The sequence below is a fragment of the Phyllobates terribilis genome, unplaced genomic scaffold (genome assembly GCF_046119375.1).
Source record: "Phyllobates terribilis strain yellow unplaced genomic scaffold, ASM4611937v1 Scaffold_14__1_contigs__length_39327217, whole genome shotgun sequence".
NCBI lineage: Eukaryota > Metazoa > Chordata > Amphibia > Anura > Dendrobatidae > Phyllobates > Phyllobates terribilis.
In genome coordinates this window covers 20,109,324-20,133,139 of record NW_027362774.1, presented here as the reverse complement: position 1 = coordinate 20,133,139, position 23,816 = coordinate 20,109,324, and the positions used below count along the sequence as shown (strand labels likewise).

General features: G+C 49.2%; 1 protein-coding gene across 3 annotated transcripts in view; it reads right to left on the bottom strand.

Moving 5' to 3' along the window:
• Positions 1-23,816, bottom strand: part of GSE1 (Gse1 coiled-coil protein) — a 417,601-nt gene that overhangs the window by 52,648 nt on the left and 341,137 nt on the right. For 2 of the 3 annotated variants that reach the window (XM_073659736.1, XM_073659737.1), the window contains exons 3-4: positions 18,708-18,926; positions 10,302-10,501 (exon numbers count right to left, since the gene is read on the bottom strand). In XM_073659736.1, coding sequence (XP_073515837.1) covers positions 10,302-10,501; positions 18,708-18,926 — 419 coding nt within the window. The remainder of the gene's footprint in view (positions 1-10,301; positions 10,502-18,707; positions 18,927-23,816) is intronic. The other variant, XM_073659738.1, reaches the window with a different exon arrangement.

Sequence of the window (23,816 nt, the reverse complement as noted above, 5' to 3'; positions counted from 1 at the left end):
TACTCCAGAGCTGCACTCTCTATTCTGCCGGTGCAGTCACTGTGTACATACATTACATTACTGATCCTGAGTTACATCCTGTATTATACTCCAGAGCTGCACTCACTATTCTGCTGGTGCAGTCACTGTGTACATACATTACATTACTGATCCTGAGTTACATCCTGTATTATACCCCAGAGCTGCACTCACTATTCTGCTGGTGCAGTCACTGTGTACATACATTACATTACTGATCCTGAGTTACATCCTGTATTATACTCCAGAGCTGCACTCACTATTCTGCTGGTGCAGTCACTGTGTACATACATTACTGATCCTGACTTACATCCTGTATTATACCCCAGAGCTGCACTCACTATTCTGCTGGTGCAATCACTGTGTACATACATTACATTACTGATCATGAGTTACCTCCTGTATTATACTCCAGAGCTGCACTCACTATTCTGCTGGTGCAGTCACTGTGTATATACATTACATTACTGATCCTGAGTTACCTCCTGTATTATACTCCAGAGCTGCACTCACTATTCTGCTGGTGCAGTCACTGTGTACATACATTACATTACTTATCCTGTACTGATTCTGAGTTACCTCCTGTATTATACTCCAGAGCTGCATTCACTATTCTGCTGGTGCAGTCACTGTGTATATACATTACATTACTGATCCTGAGTTACCTCCTGTATTATACTCCAGAGCTGCACTCACTATTCTGCTGGTGCAGTCACTGTGTACATACATTACATTACTGATCCTGAGTTACCTCCTGTATTATACTCCAGAGCTGCACTCACTATTCTGCTGGTGCAGTCACTGTGTATATACATTACATTACTGATCCTGAGTTACCTCCTGTATTATACTCCAGAGCTGCGCTCACTATTCTGCTGGTGCAGTCACTGTGTACATACATTACATTACTGATCCTGAGTTACCTCCTGTATTATACTCCAGAGCTGCACTCACTATTCTGCTTGTGCAGTCACTGTGTACATACATTACTGATCCTGAGTTACCTCCTGTACTATACTCCAGAGCTGCACTCACTATTCTGCTGGTGCAGTCACTGTGTACATACATTACATTACTGATCCTGAGTTACCTCCTGTATTATACTCCAGAGCTGCGCTCACTATTCTGCTGGTGCAGTCACTGTGTACATACATTACATTACTGATCCTGAGTTACCTCCTGTATTATACTCCAGAGCTGCACTCACAATTCTGCTGGTGCAGTCACTATGTACATACATTACATTACTGATCCTGAGTTACATCCTGTATTATACTCCAGAGCTGCACTCACTATTCTGCTGGTGCAGTCACTGTGTACATACATTACATCACTGATCATCAGTTACATCCTGTATTATACTCCAGAGCTGCACTCACTATTCTGCTGGTGCAGTCACTGTGTACATACATTACATTACTGATCCTGAGTTACATCCTGTATTGTACTCCAGAGCTGCACTCACTATTCTGCTGGTGGAGTCACTGTGTACATACATTACATCACTGATCCTGAGTTACATCCTGTATTATACTCCAGAGCTGCACTCACTATTCTGCTGGTGCAGTCACTGTGTACATACATTACATTACTGATCCTGAGTTACATCCTGTATTATACTCCAGAGCTGCACTCACTATTCTGCTGGTGCAGTCACTGTGTACATACATTACATTACTGATCCTTAGTTACCTCCTGTATTATACTCCAGAGCTGCACTTACTATTCTGCTGGTGCAGTCACTGTGTACATACATTACATTACTGATCCAGTACTGATCCTGAGTTACCTCCTGTATTATACTCCAGAGCTGCACTCACTATTCTGCTGGTGCAGTCACTGTGTACATACATTACATTCCTCATCCTGAGTTACCTCCTGTATTGTACTCCAGAGCTGCACTCACTATTCTGCTGGTGCAGTCACTGTGTACATACATTACATTACTGATCCTGAGTTACATCCTGTATTATACTCCAGAGCTGCACTCACTATTCTGCTGGTGCAGTCACTGTGTACATACATTACATTACTGATCCTGAGTTACATCCTGTATTATCCTCCAGAGCTGCACTCACTATTCTGCTGGTGCAGTCACTGTGTACATACATTACATTACTGATCCTGAGTTACATCCTGTATTATACTCCAGAGCTGCACTCACTATTCTGCTGGTGCAGTCATGTGTACATACATTACATTACTGATTCTGAGTTACCTCTTGTATTATACTCCAGAGCTGCACTCACAATTCTGCTGGTGCAGTCACTATGTACATACATTACATTACTGATCCGGAGTTACATCCTGTATTATACTCCAGAGCTGCACTCACTATTCTGCTGGTGCAGTCACTGTGTACATACATTACATTACTGATCCTGAGTTACATCCTGTATTGTACTCCAGAGCTGCACTCACTATTCTGCTGGTGCAGTCACTGTGTACATACATTACATTACTGATCCTGAGTTACATCCTGTATTATACTCCAGAGCTGCACTCACTATTCTGCTGGTGCAGTCACTGTGTGCATACATTACTGATCCTGAGTTACCTCCTGTATTATACTCCAGAGCTGCACTCACTATTCTGCTGGTGCAGTCACTGTGTACATACATTACATTACTGATCCTGAGTTACCTCCTGTATTATACTCCAGAGCTGCACTCACTATTCTGCTGGTGCAGTCACTGTGTACATACATTACATTACTGATCCTGAGTTACATCCTGTATTATACTCCAGAGCTGCACTCACTATTCTGCTGGTGCAGTCACTGTGTACATACATTACATTACTGATCCTGAGTTACATCCTGTATTGTACTCCAGAGCTGCACTCACTATTCTGCTGGTGGACTCACTGTGTACATACATTACATTACTGATCCTGAGTTACCTCCTGTATTATACTCCAGAGCTGCACTCACTATTCTGCTGGTGCAGTCACTGTGTACATACATTACATTACTGATCCTGAGTTACCTCCTGTATTATACTCCAGAGCTGCACTCACTATTCTGCTGGTGCAGTCACTGTGTACATACATTACATTACTGATCCTGAGTTACATCCTGTATTATACTCCAGAGCTGCACTCACTATTCTGCTGGTGCAGTCACTGTGTACATACATTACATTACTGATCCTGAGTTACCTCCTGTATTATACTCCAGAGCTGCACTCACTATTCTGCTGGTGCAGTCACTGTGTACATACATTACATTACTGATCCGGAGTTACCTCCTGTATTATACTCCAGAGCTGCACTCACTATTCTGCTGGTGCAGTCACTGTGTACATACATTACATTACTGATCCGGAGTTACCTCCTGTATTATACTCCAGAGCTGCACTCACTATTCTGCTGGTGCAGTCATTGTGTACATACATTACATTACTGATCCTGAGTTACATCCTGTATTATACTCCAGAGCTGCACTCACTATTCTGCTGGTGCAGTCAGTGTGTACATACATTACATTACTGATCCTGAGTTACATCCTGTATTATACTCCAGAGCTGCACTCACTATTCTGCTGGTGCAGTCACTGTGTACATACATTACTGATCCTGAGTTACCTCCTGTATTATACTCCAGAGCTGCACTCACTATTCTGCTGGTGCAGTCATGTGTACATACATTACATTACTGATTCTGAGTTACCTCTTGTATTATACTCCAGAGCTGCACTCACAATTCTGCTGGTGCAGTCACTATGTACATACATTACATTACTGATCCTGAGTTACATCCTGTATTATACTCCAGAGCTGCACTCACTATTCTGCTGGTGTAGTCACTGTGTACATACATTACATTACTGATCCTGAGTTACCTCCTGTATTATACTCCAGAGCTGCACTCACTATTCTGCTGGTGCAGTCACTGTGTACACACATTACATTACTGATCCTGAGTTACATCCTGTATTATACTCCAGAGCTGCACTCACTATTCTGCTGGTGCCGTCACTGTGTACATACATTACATTACTGATCCTGAGTTACATCCTGTATTATACTCCAGAGCTGCACTCACTATTCTGCTGGTGCAGTCACTGTGTACACACATTACATTACTGATCCTGAGTTACCTCCTGTATTATACTCCAGAGCTGCACTCACTATTCTGCTGGTGCAGTCACTGTGTACATACATTACATTACTGATCCTGAGTTACCTCCTGTATTATACTCCAGAGCTGCACTCACTATTCTGCTGGTGCAGTCACTGTGTACATACATTACATTACTGATCCTGAGTTACATCCTGTATTATACTCCAGAGCTGCACTCACTATTCTGCTGGTGCAGTCACTGTGTACATACATTACATTACTGATCCTGAGTTACCTCCTGTATTATACTCCAGAGCTGCACTCACTATTCTGCTGGTGCAGTCACTGTGTACATACATTACATTACTGATCCTGAGTTACATCCTGTATTATACTCCAGAGCTGCTCTCACTATTCTGCTGGTGCAGTCACTGTGTACATACATTACATTACTGATCCTGAGTTACCTCCTGTATTATACTCCAGAGCTGCACTCACTATTCTGCTGGTGCAGTCACTGTGTACACACATTACATTACTGATCCTGAGTTACATCCTGTATTATACTCCAGAGCTGCACTCACTATTCTGCTGGTGCAGTCAATGTGTACAAACATTATTATTATTATTTATTATTATAGCGCCATTTATTCCATGGCGCTTTACATGTGATAGGGATATACATAACAAAAGCATTTACATAATCTTAACAAAACGAGTCAGCGACTGGTACAGGAGGAGCGAGGACCCTGCCCGCGAGGGCTCACAGTCTACAGGGGATGGGTGAGGATACAGTAGGTGAGGGTAGAGCTGGTCGTGCAGCGGTATGGTGGAGCGAGGACCCTGCCCGCGAGGGCTCACAGTCTACAGGGGATGGGTGAGGATACAGTAGGTGAGGGTAGAGCTGGGTGCGCAGCAGTATGGTGGAGCGGTGGTTACTGCAGGTTGTAGGCTTGTCGGAAGAGGTGGGTCTTCAGGTTCCTTTTGAAGGTTTCCACGGTCGGCGAGAGTCTGATGTGTTGGGGTAGAGAGTTCCAGAGTAGGGGGGAAGCACGGGAGAAATCTTGTATGCGATTGTGGGAGGAGGAGATAAGAGGGGAGTAGAGCAGGAGATCTTGTGAGGATCGGAGGTTGCGTGCAGGTAAGTACCGGGAGACTAGGTCAGAGATATATGGAGGAGACAGGTTGTGGATGGCTTTGTATGTCATGGTTAGAGTTTTGAACTGGAGTCTCTGGGTAATGGGGAGCCAGTGAAGGGATTGACAGAGGAGAGGCCGGGGAATAGCGGGGGGACAGGTTGATTAGTCGAGCAGCAGAGTTTAGGATAGATTGGAGAGGTGCAAGAGTGTTAGAGGGGAGGCCACGGAGCAGGAGGTTGCAGTAGTCGAGGCGGGATATGATGAGGGCGTGCACTAGTGTTTTTTCAGAGTCTTTGCTGAGGAATGTGCGGATCCGGGAGATATTTTTGAGTTGGAGTCGGCAGGAAGTGGAAAGGGCTTGAATATGTGGTCTGAAGGAGAGATCAGAGTCCAGGGTTACCCCGAGGCAGCGAGCTTGTGGGACTGGGGAGAGTGAACAGCCATTGACGTTGATGGATAGGTCGGATGGGGGATGTGAATGAGATGGTGGAAAGATGATGAATTCTGTTTTATCCATGTTGAGTTTTAGAAATCTGTCGGAGAAGAAGGATGAGATGGCGGACAGACATTGTGGGATTCTGGTTAGTAGGGAGGTGGTATCGGGTCCAGAGAGGTAGATCTGTGTGTCGTCAGCATAGAGGGGATAATGAAAGCCGTGAGACTCTATGAGCTGTCCCAGGCCGAAGGTGTAGATGGAGAAGAGCAGAGGTCCCAGGACTGAACCTTGGGGGACACCGACAGATAGGGGGCGAGATGAGGAGGTGGTGTGTGAGTGGGAGACGCTGAATGTCCTGTCTGTTAAGTATGAGGAGATCCAAGATAGGGCCAAGTCTGTGATGCCGAGAGATGAGAGAATCTGGAGTAAGAGGGAATGGTCCACTGTGTCAAAGGCAGATGACAGGTCCAGAAGGAGGAGGATAGAGTAGTGTTGCTTGGATTTGGCGGTTAGTAGGTCGTTGGTGACTTTGGTCAGGGCAGTTTCAGTCGAGTGATGCGGTCGGAAGCCAGATTGTAGACGGTCGAAGAGGGAGCAGGAGGAGAGGTGGGAGGACAGCTCAGAATGGACGTGTTGTTCCAGTAGTTTTGAGTCATAGGGGAGAAGTGATATGGGGCTGTAGCTGGTCAGAGAGGAAGGGTCAAGGGAGGGCTTTTTGAGGATGGGTGTGATTGCAGCATGTTTGAAACATGAGGGGAAGACTCCGGTTGTTAGTGATAGATTGAAGAGGTGGGTTAGGGTTGGGATGAGGACTGTGGTAAGGTTAGGGATGAGGTGGGATGGGATTGGGTCAAGTTCGCAGGTGGTGAGGTGTGATTTGGAGAGTAAAGAGGAGACTTGACCTTCTGTAATGGTGGAGAAGTGGGGTTTGGAGGAGGAGGGTTGAGTAGATATGAGGAGGGGTTGTGTGGACTTTAGGCAGAAGCTTTGTCTGATGTCAATCTTCTGTTTGAAGAATGAGGCAAAGTCGTCAGCTGAGATGAGAGAAGAGGGAGGAGGTGCTGGGGGACGAAGGAGAGAGTTGAAAGTGTTAAATAGCTGTTTAGGGTTGTGAAATAGGGAGGATATGAGAGATGAGAAGTAGGTTTGTTTTGCTGTAGTGAGTGCGGACTTGAAATTAGTGAGGGATTGTTTGAATGCGATGAAGTGCTCGATGGAGTGAGACCTTTTCCATCTCCGCTCCGCAACCCTGGAGGCCCGGCGCAGTTCTTTGGTAAGTTTAGTGTGCCAGGGTTGCCTGTTGAATGTGCGAGGTGTGGTGTGTGTGAGAGGGGCGATCGAGTCTAGAGCAGCAGCTATTGTGGTGTTATATGAAGCAGCAGCAACGTCTGCATCGTGCAAGGAATTTATGTCTGTGAGAGGGAGAAGGGATTCAGAGAGAGAGTGTAGGTCAAGGTGTTTGAGGTTTCTGCGAGGGTGTGTGAGTTTGTGGAGTGGGGATTGTGCACCCGGAGAGGAGAGGGTAGAGAATGTGAGGAGGTTATGGTCAGAGAGAGGGAGTGGTGAGTTAGAGAGGTTAGATAGGGAACAGAGGCGGGTGAAGATGAGGTCCAGTGTGTGGCCATCTTTGTGGGTGGGTGTGGAAGACCATTGAGTGAGTCCAAAGGAGGAAGTGAGGGATAGAAGCTTAGAGACAGACGAGTGGGGAGTGTCAATGGGGATGTTGAAGTCACCCATTATGATAGTGGGGATGTCAGTGGAAAGGAAGTGAAGCAGCCAGGTAGTGACATTACATTGCTGATCCTGAGTTACATCCTGTATTATACCCCAGAGCTGCACTCACTATTCTGCTGGTGCAGTCACTGTGTACATACATTACATTACTGATCCTCAGTTACATCCTGTATTATACTCCAGAGCTGCACTCACTATTCTGCTGGTGCAGTCACTGTGTACATACATTACATTACTGATCCTGAGTTACCTCCTGTATTATACTCCAGAGCTGCACTCACTATTCTGCTGGTGCAGTCACTGTGTACATACATTACTGATCCTGAGTTACATCCTGTATTATACTCCAGAGCTGCACTCACTATTCTGCTGGTGCAGTCACTGTGTACATACATTACATTACTGATCCTGAGTTACATCCTGTATTATACTCCAGAGCTGCACTCACTATTCTGCTGGTGCAGTCACTGTGTACATACATTACATTGCTGATCCTGAGTTACATCCTGTATTATCCTCCAGAGCTGCGCTCACTATTCTGCTGGTGCAGTCACTGTGTACATACATTACATTACTGATCCTCAGTTACATCCTGTATTATACTCCAGAGCTGCACTCACTATTCTGCTGGTACAGTCACTGTGTACATCCATTACATTACTGATCCCGAGTTACATCCTGTATTATACCCCAGAGCTGCACTCACTATTCTGCTGGTGCAGTCACTGTACACATACATTACATTACTGATCCTGAGTTACCTCCTGTATTATCCTCCAGAGCTGCACTCACTATTCTGCTGGTGCAGTCACTGTGTACATACATTACATTACTGATCCTGAGTTACATCCTGTATTATACTCCAGAGCTGCACTCACTATTCTGCTGGTGCAGTCACTGTACACATACATTACATTACTGATCCTGAGTTACCTCCTGTATTATCCTTCAGAGCTGCACTCACTATTCTGCTGGTGCAGTCACTGTGTACATACATTACATTACTGATCCTGAGTTACATCCTGTATTATACTCCAGAGCTGCACTCACTATTCTGCTGGTGCAGTCACTGTGTACATACATTACATTGCTGATCCTGAGTTACATCCTGTATTATCCTCCAGAGCTGCGCTCACTATTCTGCTGGTGCAGTCACTGTGTACATACATTACATTACTGATCCTGAGTTACATCCTGTATTATACCCCAGAGCTGCACTCACTATTCTGCTGGTGCAGTCACTGTACACATACATTACATTACTGATCCTGAGTTACCTCCTGTATTATCCTCCAGAGCTGCACTCACTATTCTGCTGGTGCAGTCACTGTGTACATACATTACATTACTGATCCTGAGTTACATCCTGTATTATACTCCAGAGCTGCACTCACTATTCTGCTAGTTGTTATTGGAAACAGTCAGTAATTTGCTGACAGATACAGCAGACAGTGAACAAGCAGGGTATGCTTTGCTGCTTACACATACACACAGGAGTGTAGGACCATTATATAGACCATTTGCAGTCCAATGACTCCTCATATTGCACAATTCCACCTGATGTGGATGTGGCCCCCTGACTTCTTGGCCCCTGAGCAGCTGCACAGGTTGCACCAGTGGTCTCTCCGCCTCAATATATATATATTGTAACAGGAGCCATAATAGAATCCAGGATGGTTTCATTTGTGTTGCAATTCAGCAGGTTACATACAGTGTTGCAGAACTAAAGGCTAAGCCCCGAGTCAGAGGGTCTCCAGGGCCCCTTTAGAAGGATGGATAGTTGGTAATGGGCCGGGGAAGGAGGCGGCAGCACGGCAGACATCCCTGTGTTTGCTGATCTGGTAAAAATGCTGTAAAATGTCAGAGTATGAGGAGCAGAGGAGCGTGACTGTGATGGTACAGAGTGCTGACTGCCACCCTGGGCCCCTGCATCCTACCTCACCTCCCTGCACACCCGCAGCTACGCAGACACATCTGCTGCGGGAGGAAATGAGAGATGTAATGGTGCTTTTTACAGGTCAAGTGTCTGCATCTGCAAACAAAAGGTATCACAGCCGCCATACGGCTACCGCGCGGGGCGGCACAAGCGCGCTAACGGCCGCAGTGAACAAACAGGAGCCTCCCAACAAAAATTTATTTAGTAAGCTGCAAGAAGTAGGGTTTCATTGAGCCGCAGAGAGCGAGACCGACTCCCTGGGAATTCATCCTTTCCTCCACAAGACACATCAGCCATAATTAATTGAAAGAGATGGGGCCCCGTTGATTGGAATTCTTAATGAGCAGCAACATCTGTTCACTTTCCAGGCCCTGGTGTGCTGCGCTCTCTGTACTCCCTGCCCCCTCCTTACACCCTGCTGGCTGAATGTGCAGCCTCCTCTGAACTGTGCCCTGCCCCAGGTCATCCGACATGGCAGAGGGGTCAGGAAGACATGATAACAACAGCCATGAGGGGGCACACCTAGGCACGGCGCAGCCCACCCGCCAGCGCACTGCGTGCATAGATTCATAGATGCCAGCAAAGGTTGTAAGAGGTAGCGGCATCAAAGACGGCGGCAGAATATGTGCGGGAGCGGAATCTGCATTTACATCAAAAGATTAAAAGAAAAAAAAAATAGTTCTTTCAAGCCGGTCGCTTTTGTTTTCGTAGATATTGTCCTCTAATCCGCAGACAAGCTAAATCCGGGGTAGAGTTCAGGTGGAAGCCGTGATCGGCTGCAGGGGGATTATATCATTAGAGAGATGTAGATTTCTATCACGTTGACGCGTTTTGGTCGCCACCTTCATTGTGACTCTATTCTATACCTCAATCCTAAGGCTCCATTTAATCAATGTTTTCTCAACGTGCAGGTCTCTCGTATCACAGGCTCTGCAGAGTCGGAAGGAAACACATTATATGGTGGGGATGAGATTACCTGACGCGCTTCGCTCCTCCACACTCCGTTCACTGTTTTGGTTGGCGCAATGGTCACCACAGGTGGCGTGTTGGGCACACTATGGCCTCCTGGGGGCACTATGATAGGCCCCATCGGACCCCTCTTTGGCGTGCTGGCAGGAGAACTGTGATTTGTAGCCGGGGATGAAACTGGGGAAGACTCGCTGCTTATGGACGATCCTGCAAGAGACAAAAAGGAAGACTGATGCTTTATCTCTTATAAAGAGAGACTGCAAAGAGACTGACAAAAAGTTTTGGTCAAGTTCAGAAAACTTCCACAAATGATTGTACACAACACAAATAACAAAAGTGGGTCCATCATAGAGCAAGATGGTACGCGGACTGATCTGTTGCGTAGCGTCCGTCAGTCACAGTCCTACCACACAGTTGTCATATCTATGTGTAGAGTATACATGTACACACACAATACAGATGGTGCCAGCATGCTACGTTCTCCCACAGTCTCCGTGTAATCTTGTCTCCATAGATGTGAGGAGGTAATGATGGCTGTGGACGCTGCGTGGGCAGTGGGATGATTGCCCGCTGATTGTCGAGCACAGATTCTCTGGCTTGTGGGAAGAGTGGACAGGTTACAGCACGCTGAGATGTCTCATGCAGTTACTATAAACTGATCGTGGGCCGGGAGCGAGGAGACGTGTAATGAGAATAAAGCCGATCAGCCGGACATTTATTTATCCTGCTCCTGAGAGGTAGACACTCGTCCTACCCAGCGATGTAGGTGGGCACCATCGGATGAGCGTCCCGATCCTTATGTACCCACTATATGAAGATGAACGCCAATCACAATGATCGGGAGAAATTTACCAACCATACACCAATTTAGATGACAGAACGCCATCATCTAGGAGATAGGTCCACTGTGAACGATGGTAACAGCCAGTATGGACTAACACGTGTATGATGGCGTCTGCGTAACGACCGATCACCGGAGGATTGTGTGACCCATTTCTGTCTAAGCTGTCACATTAATTTCAAGTGATTGTCTCATATGAAGGTATCAGGAAGGGGTGGTCTCCTAATTGTCATACCCGCTCATACTATAGTAGCTGTTCACTAGAGAACTACTCCTATTAACCTATTGAATTTAATTTGCGCCATGTAATGCTTCAGCTTAGGGTTTCTCCGCATAATGCAAATTATTGTCCAAAGTATATTTACACCGGAAATTCTTAGCAGATTACGAAATGCTGCAATAGTAACCATCAGCCAGTGAGCAGATATATCGTGAAGCAATTATTGAGGTGGGGGGGAGAAGAGGACCAAGCGGTGAGGGACGGTCTGGAGGAGAGGACCGAGCGGTGAGGGACGGTCTGGAGGAGAGGACCGAGCGGTGAGGGACGGTCTGGAGAAGAGGACTGAGCGGTGAGGGACGGTCTGGAGGAGAGGACCGAGCGGTGAGGGACGGTCTGGAGGAGAGGACCGAGCGGTGAGGGACGGTCTGGAGAAGAGGACTGAGCGGTGAGGGACGGTCTGGAGAAGAGGACCGAGCGGTGAGGGACGGCCTGGAGGAGAGGACCGAGCGGTGAGGGACGGTCTGGAGGAGAGGACCGAGCGGTGAGGGACGGTCTGGAGGAGAGGACCGAGCGGTGAGGGACGGTCTGGAGAAGAGGACTGAGCGGTGAGGGACGGTCTGGAGAAGAGGACCGAGCGGTGAGGGACGGCCTGGAGAAGAGGACCGAGCGGTGAGGGACGGCCTGGAGAAGAGGACCGAGCGGTGAGGGACGTCTGGAGGAGAGGACCGAGCGGTGAGGGACGGTCTGGAGGAGAGGACCGAGCGGTGAGGGACAGCCTGGAGAAGAGGACCGAGCGGTGAGGGACGGCCTGGAGAAGAGGACCGAGCGGTGAGGGACGGTCTGGAGGAGAGGACCGAGCGGTGAGGGACGGTCTGGAGGAGAGGACCGAGCGGTGAGGGACGGTCTGGAGGAGAGGACCGAGCGGTGAGGGACGGCCTGGAGAAGGGAACCGAGCGGCGAGGGACGGCCTGGAGAAGGGGACAGAGCGGTGAGGGACGGCCTGGAGAAGAGGACCGAGCGGCGAGGGACGGTCTGGAGAAGAGGACCGAGCGGCGAGGGACGGCCTGGAGAAGAGGACCGAGCGGCGAGGGACGGTCTGGAGAAGAGGACCGAGCGGCGAGGGACGGCCTGGAGAAGAGGACAGAGTGGGGAGGGACGGCCTGGAGAAGAGGACCGAGCGGCGAGGGACGGCCTGGAGAAGAGGACAGAGTGGGGAGGGACGGCCTGGAGAAGAGGACAGAGTGGGGAGGGACGGCCTGGAGAAGAGGACAGAGTGGTGAGGGATGGTCTGGAGAAGAGGACCGAGCGGCGAGGGTTGGTCTGGAAGAGTGGAGTGGTCTAGACAGATCATTTTCTGGAAGGGGGGGGGGGTATTATGGAGAGGAAGTCTGGAAAATATGGTGGTCTGGAGGAAAGGACAGGGGAGAGTCTGAACGGGAGGGGGTCTAGATACTCCAGTCTGGAAAAAGTGGGGAGGAGAGGATAGAGGGGGTTGGTCTGGAAAAGTGTTCATGTGGGAGTTGGGAGTGAAAGCTTTGTGGGCCACTTTGGTGACCGGAGCCAAACACCTGAATAGTCAGAGCCAATATCTGATGATTTGGACACATTTCCAGCAGTATTAGGTGCGAGGTACAGACCACAGTATATTAACCACCTAGAAGACGCACTAATGGCATTAAGAGACTGGTCCCCCTCCTCCCACCACCACACTATATAAAATCAGAAAATAAGACCCGGCGGCGAGGCCTTGATGCTGAAGGACTGGAGATGATTTCATCTGTAGAGCACAGGGGTTAGAGAGCAGATCTGACAGCGCTGCGGTAGGATGTGCGATGATCTGCCGACCTGGCGGCCACATCTGTACCATTAGCCAAAGAAGCCATTCCCAGGACGCGGGATCCTTGAAGAAGAAGAAAAGCCATGGGGAGAAGAATGATTTTCATCATCGCTGCATCTAGACAAACCTTTTCCCATTTAGCCTGCGGATGTGAACATGGGAGGAAGGGTCTGCTTATTACAGGGCAGAGGGGCTGATAAGGTTCACAGCAGCTATTGAAGTGCATCTTGTTAACGGTAGACCAGGAACAATTAAGGACGTAATCCTTCCTGAGCTGGGGAGCCGTCCCCAACCGCTCAAAAATCAATAGCTTCCCAACAAGTCAGGCAATTACCGGCACCACAGCCACGAGCATCCAAGACGGTAGATTTGCTGCGGAGCTTTACGCGGGGCGACAGTGTGATCATCGTAATTAACTGCTGGCATCCTAAGATGACTGGCTCAATAAAATTAATTGGGATTAGAGTTGAAAAGTCCTTGCGCAGCGACGTCACCTTTATTGTCTGCGCCCCTACACGCCACTCCATGATCCCAATCTTATCTCACCAACCTGACGAAGGTGTGAAATTACCAACTCCGAGACCCGGCCCCATCCACAACGGATAACCTCCGGCGAGACGGTCGTGCTACATAAAGCAAAAGAAAGGTCTGATATTGACTAAGGATTGCAGCAGGGAAATCAAATATTTCTATCACTTGGATTCTTTAATTGCTGGAACCATAAGTCAAATCATCAGACAACGCCACAGAATAAAAAAAAACGTTCACGCCGGACGATCACTCCTGGAAGGTTATCGAAAGTCTTCCTTTACTAATATAGGAAGACGGAGAACCACACGAAAAAAGGCGGCCAAAGAGCAAACAAAGGACGAATCTGTGCGTCTGGGACAAACGGCTGATTGAGATGCTCCAGACTGAACACAAAGGCTCGTTCTGTGGAACTTTCGTTTTCGGTTACAAAGTTACGGCTCCCGCTTCCTCGGCACTTGTCAGGTCACGCTCCGACTACCCGGGACTGAATATTGAGCCAAATCCTGAAACTCGAAGAAGTTTTATCGTCCGAGACGACGTATTTCACAACGCCGCATGAAAAGCAGCGCAAATTAGATGCAATTGTCGAAACAAAGCTGAAAACATCCAGAGCAAGAAGTGAAAAACAACAAAATAAAAAGAAAAGCGTGCAATAGTGATGATTCATGGCGGAATAGTCCTAGACATGGAGAAAGAGAAAGCGGAAAAAACGTACTATAGTGTTCACTGAAAATCCAATTTGCATGTCTGTGTTAAAAACTATATGGTCGGTCTTATAAAAGAAGTCATTTACAAGTCGGGGGGAGTCAATAGTTTACAATCAGTCTTTGCAATTTTAAAATGAATAAAGTGCACGAAGGAGGCGAGGAACAGGTCCAGGAAGCACTTACTGGACAATGGGCAGATGGTTATGTATTTTGCACGTTCCAACGTTCCGCCTGAAAATGCTGGACATATCCTAAAGATGCCGCGGCATTCTACAGTGTAGGAAACGGGAGGATTTATTTTCCATTAATGATCTATGTGCTGTATACATTCCAAGGCGAGAGACACAAGTATAATGCTTTGTTCTGCTCTGTTTCCTTCCAAAACATTCACAAGTTACGTTGAAAAGTCACGGACATTTGCAACAGAAAAAAAAAAATTATAAAAAGATTTCAGCGTCTTATCCCAATGTGCTGACGCTCGGGGATGGGATAAGAGGTGACGAAAGTCCACAGCAGTCAATTAACACCATTCCAGATGTCGGCAGACAGTCCCTGGCGGGGACCGAGCTCAGGGCAGGATGGACTCCCCCCCTGGCTTAGATAAGCTACCATGGAGACTGCCGATCCTCCAATGTAAAGGTTACAGCTCTTCATCATCCTCTGCACAACCCAGAGCATTGCTGCAATAAAATGCCAGACACCATCAACCACAGATCACTTATCAAACAGGACGGCGGCACCGCGGCAAGACCGTGTACGTAAGGGGGACCGTCCGGAGATTGCAGCAAAACCTGGGGACACAAGTAACGCTGCTGACAATTCAGGTTTCTTCCATTCTGTTTTGATTAAAGGAACATTCGCCCATTAAAATTTAATAAATGACCATTTTTAGCTGACAGATAAAAAAAAAAAGACAGTTATCGTCTAGAAAGAAGTCGACTGGAACTGAATTTTTTTTTTTTGACAAATAATTGAACAAAAGATCTTTTGCTCACATACGATATTTCGTTAATAAAAACAACTGTATAGGCCAATAATACGGAGTAAGACCTAGATGGCTGCATCCACCGCCCGGAGAGTGCTTCATCCACTGATCAGCCTACTTCTATCTAAGGTGTATGGCTGCCACTAGATTCATTGCACTTACACAGTCTGATGAGGATGATGATGATGGTGTAAATCGTTGCAAAACTGAGTTTTATTATAGAAATTCTACTTATATGCATCTATAAAAAATGGGAAGAAAAAAGAAAAAGAGGACAGCTCATAATGTGGGAGCCTGAAACAGCAGATTTGCAGAAACGCTGCATGCCCGTGATGCAGAGCCCCCCGATCTGCTGCAGAGCCCCCCGATCTGCTGCAGAGCAGCAGAACATGGAAGCACAGAGCCGGCGCCAGCTGCAGAGTTACAAAGGCTTTTGCTGCGCCCCCTCCTTCCTCCTCGTGCTTCAGCATCATCCAGCCTAGCACTGCTCACATCACACTAAATGGGCCACTTATGAGATTAATGTACTCTGCAAACGACCGGTAATTTCTACCTTAATTATGAAATTAATTTGCTGCTGTTAAATTCCCCTTCTTCACTGCAAAATAGGCTGTCATTTCAGGGAGTTGTGTCCCCCACCCTGGAGAGTGCAAGGACGTCAGGGCGGAGACCTAGCTCCGGTCGGCTGGGGCTGGGAGACGCCCCGCTGGCCAATCAACTGTCTTTGTAGCCACCATTTTTCTGTCTATAATGGTTATCGTGGAGGTGATCCCAGGCCGGGTTTACCTGCGAGGTATGATGAGATGTCTGCAAAGTAGTAATTAGGAGGGTCAGGTTGTTTCGTCCTATAACCCATCCCCATTGATGAACGCTGTCCGGGAGGTCTCAAGAGTCGTAGTTTATAACCAGTCGAAGAGCCGCAGATGAAAAACCTCATATATAAAGCCTTGTGGTACACCCGACAGCCAGCTCTATCCATGTAACACCAGATTCAGATACTATATCATGGAAATCGAGCCAAAATACAAGAAACATATTACATGCCCCCCCCCCCATGTAAGAGAAAACAAGGGGGTGCACAGCGAGGAACCTGCAGACTGAAGACCACAGCATTTACAACCCCTGGTGGATCCCCCCTTATTACATCAGTATCATTGATTGTGGAGGACTAGCGAGAACCGAACATCTCACGGGGGGCCACAGCACAGGCGAACACAGCGATGACACCATGCAGTCATACATTTTTAACGTGGCCCAGATTGACATCAGTGGGCATTCCCTAAAAAATCTTTGAGGACATGTAAATTCACACCACTCCTCTGCAGGAAATAGGATCCTGCGTATATCAGAATATCAAGGGAGGGAATGATGATCTGCAGAACTAGGACTATAATACTGGAGCGTCTGATACTCGTGGTCCCTATCCCAGGACTGTCTGCAGCACGTTAGTCCACTGCTCTGCATGATATTCGTGGTCCCTATCCCAGAACTGTCTGCAGCACGTTAGTCCCCTGCTCTGCATGATACTCGTGGTCCCTATCCCAGGACTGTCTGCAGCACGTTAGTCCCCTGCTCTGCATGATACTCGTGGTCCCTATCCCAGGACTGTCTGCAGCACGTTAGTCCACTGCTCTGCATGATACTCGTGGTCCCTATCCCAGGACTGTCTGCAGCACGTTAGTCCCCTGCTCTGCATGATACTCGTGGTCCCTATCCCAGGACTGTCTGCAGCACGTTAGTCCACTGCTCTGCATGATACTCGTGGTCCCTATCCCAGGACTGTCTGCAGCAGCACGTTAGTCCCCTGCTCTGCATGATATTCGTGGTCCCTATCCCAGGACTGTCTGCAGCACGTTAGTACCCTGCTCTGCATGATACTCGTGGTCCCTATCTCAGGACTGTCTGCAGCACGCTAGTCCGCTGCGCTGCATGATATTCGTGGTCCCTATCCCAGGACTGTCGGCAGCACGTTAGTCCACTGCTCGGCATGATACTCGTGGTCCCTATCCCAGGACTGTCTGCAGCACGTTAGTCCCCTGCTCTGCATGATACTCGTGGTCCCTATCCCAGGACTGTCTGCAGCATGTTAGTCCGCTGCTCTGCATGATATTCGAGGTCCCTATCCCAGGACTGTCTGCAGCACGTTAGTCCCCTGCTCTGCATGATACTCGTGGTCCCTATCCCAGGACTGTCTGCAGCACGTTAGTCCGCTGCTCTGCATGATATTCGAGGTCCCTATCCCAGGACTGTCGGCAGCACGTTAGTCCACTGCTCGGCATGATACTCGTAGTCCCTATCTCAGGACTGTCTGCAGCACGTTAGTCCGCTGCTCTGCATGATATTCGTGGTCCCTATCCCAGGACTGTCGGCAGCACGTTAGTCCACTGCTCGGCATGATACTCGTGGTCCCTATCTCAGGACTGTCTGCAGCACGTTAGTCCACTGCTCTGCATGATACTCGTGGTCCCTATCTCAGGACTGTCTGCAGCACGTTAGTCCACTGCTCTGCATGATACTCGTGGTCCCTATCCCAGGACTGTCTGCAGCACGTTAGTCCCCTGCTCTGCATGATACTCGTGGTCCCTATCCCAGGACTGTCGGCAGCACGTTAGTCCATTGCTCTGCATGATACTCGTGGTCCCTATCCTAGGACTGTCGGCAGCACGTTAGTCCCCTGCTCTGCATGATACTCGTGGTCCCTATCCCAGGACTGTCTGCAGCACGTTAGTCCCCTGCTCTGCATGATACTCGTGGTCCCTATCCCAGGACTGTCGGCAGCACGTTAGTCCGCTGCTCTGCATGATACTCGTGGTCCCTATCTCAGGACTGTCGGCAGCACGTTAGTCCGCTGCTCTGCATGATACTCGTGGTCCCTATCCCAGGACTGTCTGCAGCACGTTAGTCCCCTGCTCTGCATGATACTCGTGGTCCCTATCCCAGGACTGTCGGCAGCACGTTAGTCCGCTGCTCTGCATCCTCTGCGGTGCATGGTGGGCCCGGTCTCCAGATACGTGATCTATGCTATACACAGGAACAGTACAGTCTCCTCAATTACAGTCTTAAGTTGACCACACAACGGGCCACCACTCGTCTTTCTATCACGGTTCTCTTAATTTTACGAAGAGCTCTGGACACCACCATATTGGATCCTTTTGGAAGAATGCTGCCCGTTTGGACCATTTTAGAGGGGAGCATCAGCTGATGGTGAGGTTCTCCACCCAGAGGACATGCTATGGTGGTCGGCGGGAGGGAAGACATGCACAAGACACAGGTTCCAAGCATTAAATCTTACCTCTCGGCTCCTCTGCCTGTTTTGCAAGTTTACGCAGCGCTGCAGCAAAGCTGGAAGAGGGTGCGGACTGGACTGATAACGCGCTGTTGGCCGCCGGGCTGCCATTGGGTACCAGGGAGCCATTGAGAGGGGAGGGAGTGAGGGGGCTGACAGTGGCCGTGGTCCGGGTGGCTGTAGAAAGCATTCCTATGGAAGGTGACTTTGGCTCATGGTTCATGCCTGGAATAAGGAAAATAAAAATGGGACATGAAGCTAAAACAGAATAAATGATAGAGAAGGAAAAATAAAACAAAAAACACATTTTACAATGGCTGGCTGTACAATCCTAGAGGAAGGCGCGTCTGCTGGTCATGGAGGTCATCACCAGCGGCCCACCATAACTGCAGGGAGTGACGCAAGTGGCCATTCTCATGGTAGACACATTACTGTATCGTAGCCAGGATGAGCGTCAAATCCCGGACGTTACATAATCAATAGAAGACCACCCTAAAAATTCAGCACCAGCAGGTTTTCGGGCCATTGACTATTGACTACCTGTCTCCTGACATATATCAAGCCTTGGTTTATGGTGGTCAGTCATTTTCCCCCTCCAGACCCGACCTTTCTCTGCTGAATGATGAATTACCCAGGATGTATGTCATGTTCTGAGAATCAGTATCTCGGCCCAATTGTCGCACCCGCGGAGGACATTTTATTCCTGCGCCAACAGCTAATTATCCATTATCCTAATTACACAGCTGCAAATCAAGAGGCGAAATTAAATACAAGTAGTACGGACCTTTGTGCTAGAGAATATCCACACGAACCCTGGCGGCATACAGTGCTTTGGCCATTTTTCCGCAGCAGGCGTGTGTTACGAGGCCACACTTTTTGGGGGCACACCTCATCTCTACGGACCTGTTATCTGTACACCACCAATTACTAATTCTGTCATTATCTACATTGAGGTCTTTAGGGGGTCAAGTAGCATTAATAGGTAATTTAGCCAATCTTATCGTCTTCACTGGCTAACTCCTTGTTCCGTGGATGCCGGCGGGATGGTTGGTCATGACCCAACAGGATCTGAAGTCATGGTGCAATATACACTGCTCTCCACGCACCTTAACACCTGGCCATTCGATCGTAAGCTTCTGGGACAAGGGATTTCATAAATCATTCACTGAACACTTAAGGTGCATTTTTTACACTGCAACATTATCCTGAAGGAACTCCTATTTCATGATAATCATACAGTGTACACAGGCCGCCCAGGACGCGATGATCGAGCAAAAACGCTCTTTCATTGGGTGAAATTATTTTTAAGTAGGGATAAAACTAAAAATCGTTTTTAGCAGAACATCGTTCTGTGTGACTAGGACTTGTGCTGCCGAGAACGATGGCCACCACCGTGCACGGTATGATGTATTGCAGATTGCTCAGAGCACATCGGAAGAGCGGTCCTTTAGGTAAAAAAAAAAAAAAATGCCGCATATCGGCAAATGTAACCGGACCCCTACTGCACGTACTACGTGATAATACAAATAGTCCAGATCTAAACGTAAAAGAAGGAGACAGAATAAGCGTTCCGCTAATCCACAGCAGAGGGACGATGTGACCCCAGATGTGCAAGTACGGCACAGCGCCAGAGCCACGGCGTCTCAGCACCCCAACCACTGCTTCAGAGCGCCAAAACCACCACTTCAGAGCGCCGGAGCCACCGCATCACAGGGCTACAACTACCGCATTAGTGCTACTGCAGCCACCGCGTCAGAGCCACCACTACAGAGCGCCGGAGCCACCGTGTCAGAGCGCAGAAACCACTGCATTAGGGCTACTGCAGCCACCGCGCCAGAGACACCACTCCAGAACGCAGAAGCCACCGCATCACAGGGCCAGAACCACCGCATTAGTGCTACTGCAGCCTCCGCGTCAGAGCCACCACTTCAGAGCGCCGGAGCCACTGTGTCAGAGCGCAGAAACCATTGCATTAGTGCTACTGCAGCCACCGCGCCAGAGACACCACTCCAGAACGCAGAAGCCACCGCATCACAGGGCCAGAACCACCGCATTAGTGCTACTGCAGCCTCCGCGTCAGAGCCACCACTTCAGAGCGCCGGAGCCACCGTGTCAGAGCGCAGAAACCACTGCATTAGTGCTACTGCAGCCACCGCGCCAGAGACACCACTCCAGAACGCAGAAGCCACCGCATCACAGGGCCAGAACCACCGCATTAGTGCTACTGCAGCCTCCGCGTCAGAGCCACCACTTCAGAGTGCCTCAAGCACTACATCAGGGCGCTGCCGCAGCAGTCACCGCTTCAGAGTGCCCCATCCACCACGTCAAAGCTCCCCAACAACTGTATCATAGTACTGCCATAGCCGCCACCACGTCACAGCCACCACTTCAGAGTGCCCCAGCCACCACGTCAAAGCGCCCCAACCACTGTATAAGAGCGCTGCCACAGCGTCAAGATCACTGAAGCCGTGTAAGAGCCGCCATTTCAGAGTGCCCCGAACACCACATCAGAGCGCTGCCGCCGCGGCTTCAGAGTGCCCCGGTCACAGCGTCAAAACGCCCCAACCACTGCATCAGAGCGCTGCCACAACCGCCACCGCGTCAGAGTGCTACAATGATGGAGAACACTGCATTTATCTTGACCTCTAGACGAACCATCCCAGATCTTCACAGAACTAGAAGGCAGAAGGCTAACAATTTTGAGCAGTGATTTGATGACCTGCTATCACGACTATCCTGAACACAAAAAAAATCCATTATATTCAACATATTGATTGATACCAAAGAAAATCTCCCCGACTTCACGTTTGGGGGGATGGGGTGGGGGGTCCAGGAAGAAAAAGAAAAAGTTTCTTCCTACATAATTCTATAAATCCGCACATTGAAATCACACACAACCCTTTGATTTTTTTTACTGCAGGGGAACTCGCTGACCCATGTATTGCCCGCTGACCCATGTATTGCCCGCTGACCCATGTATTGCCCGCTGGTGATCCCAATCAGACAAGGCCACTGAATAAGTAAATAATCATTTTGAGGCCCACAGTGAAATCCGGCCACATGCAAGAACACCAACCTTAGCTTTGCTCTACCTCTTAGGCCTGCACCATGTAACACCCTAATTCACTTTGAGAAATTTTGGCCGAAAAGCATATTGCAAGAAAACCATTGGATATGTAGGGTAAAGTGAGATGAACATCACAGCAATCTAGAAAAATAAACATTTCCTCATCAGATTACAGATGAGCTCAACACAAAACAGCACGGAAGCCAACGCGCTCCTTCACGGAGAACCACGGGGCATCCACGTACCCAGTGCAGAAACAGCATTAAAGGCTGATCCTCACAGCAGTAACAAGGGAAATGAGAGGCGGCTGGAGCTTCCATCTAGTCACCGAAAGGCAGGCAACAAAGAGGAAGGAGCAAGAATTTCCCAGAGGCTAAACCGCCTGCCAACTGCATGCTTGGCTAGACCTGATGTGTGTAGATCAGAAGCCCTCGTGTCTGCATCAACATCGAATCCAAAAACAGAAAGAAAGAAACATCCATCTGCAATGAGAACATCACCAGGTCTGCAGGATAATGGAGAGGAAGGGGAGAGATGGAGGAAGAGGAAACAAGGTGAGGAAAGGGGCACAGACCGGCAACTGGAAAGGGGCACAGACCGGCAACTGGAAAGGGGCACAGACCGGCAACTGGAAAGGGGCACAGACCGGCAACTGGAAAGAGGCACAGACCGGCAACTGGAAAGAGGCACAGACCGGCAACTGGAAAGAGGCACAGACCGGCAACTGGAAAGGGGCACAGACCGGCAACTGGAAAGAGGCACAGACCGGCAACTGGAAAGAGGCACAGACCGGCAACTGGAAAGGGGCACAGACCGGCAACTGGAAAGGGGCACAGACCGGCAACTGGAAAGGGGCACAGACCGGCAACTGGAAAGGGGCACAGACCGGCAACTGGAAAGGGGCACAGACCGGCAACTGGAAAGGGGCACAGACCGGCAACTGGAAAGAGGCACAGACCGGCAACTGGAAAGAGGCACAGACCGGCAACTGGAAAGAGGCACAGACCGGCAACTGGAAAGGGGCACAGACCGGCAACTGGAAAGGGGCACAGACCGGCAACTGGAAAGGGGCACAGACCGGCAACTGGAAAGGGGCACAGACCGGCAACTGGAAAGGGGCACAGACCGGCAACTGGAAAGAGGCACAGACCGGCAACTGGAAAGAGGCACAGACCGGCAACTGGAAAGAGGCACAGACCGGCAACTGGAAAGAGGCACAGACCGGCAACTGGAAAGGGGCACAGACCGGCAACTGGAAAGGGGCACAGACCGGCAACTGGAAAGGGGCACAGACCGGCAACTGGAAAGGGGCACAGACCGGCAACTGGAAAGGGGCACAGACCGGCAACTGGAAAGAGGCACAGACCTGCAACTGGAAAGGGGCACAGACCAGCCGCTGGAAAGAGGCACAGACCGGCAACTGGAAAGAGGCACAGACCGGCAACTGGAAAGGGGCACAGACCGGCAACTGGAAAGGGGCACAGACCGGCAACTGGAAAGGGGCACAGACCGGCAACTGGAAAGGGGCACAGACCGGCAACTGGAAAGAGGCACAGACCTGCAACTGGAAAGGGGCACAGACCAGCCGCTGGAAAGAGGCACATAGGAACAATGAAACTGGAGAGAAAGAATGAGAAGAAAGTGAGATGATCTATGAATGAGAGCAAGACAAAAGGATGGAAAGCAAAACAACCTTTCCCCAACCTAAGCATTAAAATGCAGCTTACTATGTCGCGCAGCCGAGGTGCTCTGTCATGAAGCTTCTGGTCTTCCACTTTTTTTTTTTTCTTAATTTCTGCTAAGTCGATGGACTAAACCGCGCACTCTCCAAATAAAGGCTCCGGGACACAGCATTATCCTCCACCAGCGTCCCAGGCTTATCTAACAAAGCAACACCACACTTGCCTTGTGAAAACAAGCTGATAGTCAGCCTGTAACAGCTGCCACCAGCGTCACATGGGCTGGCCCCATCTCCCCCAGCCAGGCTGCCTGCAGATAACACTGACCGTTTTGTCATGAGACTCCGAGGCAGCAGAGGATTCTATTCA